The sequence below is a fragment of the Solanum tuberosum genome, unplaced genomic scaffold (genome assembly GCF_000226075.1).
Source record: "Solanum tuberosum cultivar DM 1-3 516 R44 unplaced genomic scaffold, SolTub_3.0 scf00282, whole genome shotgun sequence".
Lineage (NCBI taxonomy): Eukaryota > Viridiplantae > Streptophyta > Magnoliopsida > Solanales > Solanaceae > Solanum > Solanum tuberosum.
In genome coordinates, this window is record NW_006239209.1 from 486435 (window position 1) to 493030 (window position 6596).

General features: G+C 30.6%; 1 protein-coding gene across 1 annotated transcript; it reads right to left on the bottom strand.

Annotated features, from left to right (window-relative positions):
- Nucleotides 1-1047: 1047 nt before the first annotated feature.
- On the bottom strand, nt 1048-2753 carry LOC107062943 (F-box/LRR-repeat protein At3g26922-like). Its single transcript, XM_015314240.1, has 2 exons — nt 2019-2753; nt 1048-1356 (listed from the first exon to the last, which is right to left on the bottom strand). The coding sequence occupies exons 1-2, from the start codon at nt 2751-2753 to the stop codon at nt 1048-1050; spliced, it is 1044 nt and encodes a 347-aa protein (XP_015169726.1).
- Nucleotides 2754-6596: the final 3843 nt, after the last annotated feature.

Sequence of the window (6596 nt, forward strand, 5' to 3'; positions counted from 1 at the left end):
AAAGTAAATTATATGTTGCATGTATATAGTGGATCTTATTTTATATGTATCTAAACCCACGAATGATATTATCTACTTTAGATTTAAGTTTATATGGCTTTAGAATGATTTTTTTTTATGTCTAATATATCCAATCATACCCGAGAATTCCTTTTAACACTACACCACTGTATCTCCTTTTCAGGGATAGCTAATACTTGTTAGGTAGGTTTGACATTTCTTCACAACCCCACCCCCCCCCCACCCCCGAAATAAGAAAGAAGCTTCCTTATATAACCAACATATCTCTCGTACATATTTTGTAATTTTGTTGATGTAGAATTTGCTTATATCATTTGAGTGGATCTTGGGTTTAAAATGTCATCTTCTTTTAAGTATTTTGCAAAGGTGACATGCATAACAAGAGAATACTCTAATTATACACTAGATGAAGAAAATTTACATCAAGGTCTAAAATTGCTTTATTATTTTACTTTGTATTCTTATTGCAAGCTCGGGTACTGTCTGTTTAAATCTCAAAAGTATTGAATTTTAGATATCATATACACAATACATCATTTCCATTAATGAACTTCGACATTGAGACTTGTGTAATATAATACTCCCTCTGTTTAAAAAAGAATGATCTTGTTTGACCTGACACGGAGTTAAATAAAATAAATAAAAATTTCAATCTTGTAGTTCTAAATTAATGTTTTCTCAAATGAACCAAAATGCCATTTAATATTGTTGCCTTAAACATGCCACACGGAAAGTTGAAATTAAAATGTTGCCATAAAAGGAAATGGATATTTCTTTTTTAAACCGAGGAGTACCCCATATGATTGCAAACACAATAAGTCTTCAAATGAAAAAATACAAAGAAATAATAGAACATCCATAGTCTCCACATTACCTAAAAGACCCCCACAAAATATAAAAAAATTCAAGCATGAAAGGAAAGTAAAAGTCTCTGAAATTGTTTGAAATATTAAACTATAAACCCATAAACATAACCAAGATAATGGGTTCTACTGTTCAAATTCTGAATCTGCCTCTGAACACAAGTTACACATCTTGACCATGAGGTGCTATGATGACTTTTGCTCTTAGTAATGCTTTTAAGGACATCCTCAATTCTTCATACAAATTCAATACCTCAGCTACATCAAGTTCATCAGAAGGTTCAACAATCATCCTTGAAAGTGAAGGGGAATATGCCAATATGAGCTTTAAGAAAAGGAGTTCAAATTGTGTCCCCTCAAACTCTCTTAGCTCCACAAATTCAAGCTTCTCAAATCGTTTGTCAACACAATTTGGATCTTCCAAATAATGTGTAACTTCATCTATGTTTTCTTCACTCAAGGTATTGACAACCTATAAAAATTCATATGATGCAAAAAGACCAAAAAAAAAGGTTAGTATTTTTTAAAAATTCCATAACCATAAAATATTACTTGTAGATATTTTTTAATTTTTATAACCTGATATATTAAAGTATCTACTGGTAACCAAGTTAAACTTGTAATATTAAAAATAAGATATATTACCTACTACAACATGTAACGGTTACCTACAATCAGTGTTTATATAACTTAAACTCAATTTTAAATTATTGAAAGTGAGAAAACATTACATCTATCTCCAGTGAGTGTAAGTTGGGAGAACTTCGAATCAAGGAAAGAACACCAGAGAATTGGTTTAGATCCATAAATGTCACACACAATGTTACATGCTCTAAATGGTAGGGTTTGGATTGAAACCTTTACAGAATGATCTCTGCACCCAAATGCTTAGTAAAAGAAAAACAAAAAGGAAAAATACATTAATGGTTAAGTATATATGATAAGCATAGTAAAACTTATTGAGAATATTATAATAAAGAATATTTCAATATGTCTTGATCATATTATAATCACCTGAATGCAAGAATTACTCAAAAGAAGCCTTGTTAGGTTAGAGCACAAATAAAGAAGACGCGACCATGTATTGAACCTCTCTTGCTCATAACTTTTTGATTCTTCACATACATCTAATACCATGAACAACTCCCTAGCATTTGACAAGTTATCAAAAAAAATTGCGTAAATGTCATGACTATCATGAACAGTCAAGAACTGGATCCTAGGAGCAGATATGGTGAGGAAATGAACGCCATTGCAAGCAATGAACGTTAAAGAGTAAAGTAATGGGGTATTCAAGACATAATTTGCTTTGTCTGGGCAAAATTTGATGAACTTCAAGGTCAATTCAAGGAGATTTGGGAATAATGCTTTGGGAGAAGGTGGTTTAACTATGAAATTTGTGACATCTAGATATGTGAGAGTTGGACAATCAAATACACAAAAAGCCAATGTATAACGTTTGCGTTTGTGATTTTTTAGGGTAAGTTCTTTGACGCATTTACTTGTTTCACATAACAACCAATGGTCAAGGTCCCTATCATTACAATCAATAGTTGACAAATCAAGGAAAAATTTGACTAGGGATCCAACATGATGCAAGAGAATGTTGTCAATCATTTTACTAAAACCATTTTCAATCAATCCTATAGTACCACTTTTCTCTTCAAAGAACTCCCAATCTAGAACTAGTATTGGATGCATAGTCCAAAAATGTACCCACTTCTTGGACAAAACACATGTTTTTACTAATTCTTGAAATGACATATCCTTGACTATTTCATCGAGGATATCCATGGGTAAATCAAAGATCTTGTCTATCTCATTTTCATCAACGATCACTTTTGTACAATGATTATTCATGTTCACCATTCTCTACATAAAATAAGTCAAACTTTAGCCTATATTTTAAGAACTGCTCATTATTTGTGTTCGTACATTTTTTCATTATTGCAATACAAGTAAGACCTCCACTATACTAGTTATGGAGAGGATTCGTGCCGGATGGAACACGGCGCTTCGAACCATAGACTACTGTTGCTGGAATGAAACGAAGCTTTGGAACAGGAATTATGCTTCTTGCTAGGTCCTGATGGCGGAACTGGCATTTTGGGGGGGAAGAAAGCGGCCCCCTTTACATATCTCAAAGTTATAGATTAAAGGTCTTCAAAAATTATTTGTAGTCCTAATAGGACTTTATTTTATATATAAGAAGAAAACAATATTAGATAGTAAAATGTATGAAATATTTGTCACGTACACAATTTATTTATACTCAATATCTACCTATATATAATTTATTTTAAAAACAAAAGAAGATTCCAGACACGTAGAGGAAATCCACACAAAATTGGTACCTCTTAAATCTTGATCTGAAATTTAGATCGTAAATTAAATTGTTCAAAAGAATGGAAATAACATAGCTTTTATGTTTATGCATATTAAAAAGATTGTATTCACCTCTTGTTAGATCTAATGAATTTCACTTGCATGACTATGTTAGATCTGGAATCTATGGAATTTACATACAACTATTATTAGAAAATCATTTCTAAAATTTTGTTAATAATAAGGATTCCTTTTATTTTGATATTTGAGATATACACACAAAACTTCATAGACCATCCAAAAGAATTTATTTATAACTATTGAACATAGAAAATCATTTTTGAAAAATTAACAACAGAAAAAAGAATCAGTGAAAAACAATAGCTTAGTGAGATTGTACAAAAAATTCTAATTTTTACATCTAAAAATTCAATAAAGTTATACCTCAATATTTTCTTGCATCACTTGAATGGAAGAACCTTAGTGTTTTTTTATCCTTTTAGAGTGTAAGAACACAATAAGTTGTCAAAAATATCTGCCACACTAATTCTTTGTAAAAAAAAAACATAATATATTCACTTTGACTTCTGAATTGTTTTTTTATATAATTTTAGAATCCCCCATTTAAAATGTAGATAATTTTTCTCTCTTGAAGTTAGTTTCTACTTAATAAAACTTAGACTTCTTGAATATATAGTCTTAATTTTTTCAGTCATTCAACTAATTTGAATATATTTATTACATCGAACATCTTACTTAAATTGGTTATTTGACATCTGATTATCACATATTTTTTAATTACATATATTTGGTAATATTTTATGATCAAGATGAATCCCTATTTTTCAGTTCTTAATATATGAAACTACATATTCAAACGTAATTTTATGATCCAAAATCTGAAGGGTCATGATGACTCTTTACTAACCTTCCATTAGATAAGTCAATTTATTTCCGAAATACTAAAATCAATTAATCATACGAAAATAAATGAAATAGCAATAACAAGTCATAACTTAGTTTTCATATAAGTATATAAATGTGGGAAATATCATTACTAGAAGAGTGAATACAAGTTAAATATAACTTTTTAAATAGAATATACTATCTAAAATGATACAGGACTGAAAGGTAAAATATAAAGCTTAGAGTTGACCATGGTAATATTTGGTAGACAACTTCGAATTGGTGATTTGATGTTTCAACAAATTTGTAATATATTTTATGATTTAATTGAATATTGGTTTTCTAGATGAGTTTGCTGGGTGAAATAGAGAATTTTTCATAGTTGATGCACCAATTATTGGTGTAATTGAGTTTCTTCTCCATGCTCACAAGGGCTAGATCGCATTCGTAAAGAATAATTGTAGGTTTGTGTCTCATTCACAAAGCATAAAGTTTGTCAATTCTTGATGAGGAATCACATTTGTGATTGTTCTGTCACGATTGTGATGGGTTAGATCAGATCGGATCACTAGATCACGTTCGCAGTTGTGATCTACATTCACAAAAAGCAATTAAGACATGGATGAAATAAATCTCCAATTTGAACACAGACTTCATTTGAAGATTTTGCGAGCTTGGTAGCTTGATTTTGGTAATTTTTAAGGAGGAATTGCTCATTTTATCTCAAGGTAAGAATCTAACTCTAAACTCGGTATTTTTCCCTTTATTATATTGTTTGTTTCTTGATTTAATTCATATTGGTGTTAGAAATTAGGCTTTTTGAACCTAAAATTGAGGAGTCATATTTTGATGAGTTGAAGTCCGTTTCGAGCTTGGATTTTGATTAAATATCATATTTCTGACTCCTATGTTATCAAGAACTAATTTTGAAATAAAATTATTTCTCTGACCTTGCAGGCTTGGGGTTGACTTTTTGAGTTCATAATGAAATTATGATAATATATTTATCAAGAGACTCATATACTTATTTAGAATATGTTCTTGATAGATTGAGAGTATATAGACTACTAAAAAACCTGAATCATTCTTTATTTGCATATAAAATCATATCGGGTGATTCTTAAATTGTTCATATGTGTAAAGGTCATATCTTTGGTGTTTGAATGGATTTGGATATGACTTAAGGTCATAAGAAACCCCTATCACAAAGTTGAGTTGAAAGTTTCATTATCGATTAAATTTTGACATAAGATTTTACTTAGGTCAACTTCAAAAGATCATACCTCTCATCACATAATGAACTAGGTGGCCCACAACCTATCAAATTGAAGGTATATGAGTCCTATTTCCAACTCCACCAAGTTTGACTCATTTAGAGTTTAGAGTAAAAAGTTATGATCATTTTACCAGAGACTGCCATATTAGAGTTTTCTGAGTCGGTGAACTAAGGATCCAATCTACAGGCCGTAGATTGAACTACGACCCATACTGTCAAACCATCAAAAAATCTAAATTTTGGGGTCCAATTCCTATGGATCCATTCTACGGGCCGTAGGATCTTCTACGAGCCATAGTTTGGACTCGTAGAATGGACTTTTGAGCCCAAATATTGTATAAAGTCTACAGATTGGATATATTGTCCATACAACCTTATACAGAGGTCATAGATTGGACCCGTAGAAAGAAATTTTGAGCCTTATAATTCAATATAAATTCCACATATTGGATATACGGTTTGTAGAACAAACCACGAACTGTAGATGGACCCGTAGAAGGTTTTTCGTAAGTATTAAGAAGGGTAGTTTAATCTTTTCCCACCCCTTCTAAGCCTAAAACATAGCCCTTTTTTTACCTAATTAATGTTCTAAGCAGTGTTAAAACATTAATTTACGTTCTTTAACACTTCAAAGACTTAGATCAAGGATTTAAGAGAAGAAAATCTAGGATTTTGTAACGTTCTCTCAATTTCGTTGATTTCACCAAGAACCTTGTTCTTTCAGGTATGTAAGGCTATAATAGTGATGGAGTGAGTTCGTACTCTCACCCTACATCTACTTTCTATTAGTAAACGAGTAATGTTGGGTTCTATCGTTAGTTTTGAGTAATCCTGAGATGAGTTGTTGTTGAATTTTGAGTTGCTATATATAATGCATTGAGATTTTTGAGTTGATTGTTCATGTCTATTTTTCAGCATTAACCTTGTTATTTGAGTATTCATTGAGTAATTGTTGAGAATCTTTTTAACCGAACAATTATCTTAAATTGATTTTTTAAGAAAGTAAAGATGAGTTCTGAAGAAGGTTTAAAGAGACATTTTCAGTAAAGTTTAAGGGAACTATTGATTTCCAAATTAATCATTTTTATATTGAGTTCTATTTCTAAATGATTAATGAGTTCAGAGTTATTTTAGAGCAATTACCTCTTTTAAGAAGATATTTGAACAATTACCCCAAATTGAGAAAGAGTATATTTTATACATTT

Coding starts and splice junctions, on each gene's coding strand:
- LOC107062943 (XM_015314240.1), bottom strand. CDS start 2,753: ATGGTGAACATGAATAATCATTGTACAAAAGTGATCGTTGATGAAAAT. Junction 1,357..2,018: donor ATGCTAGGGAGTTGTTCATG/GTATTAGATGTA, acceptor GAATTTTTATAG/GTTGTCAATACCTTGAGTGA.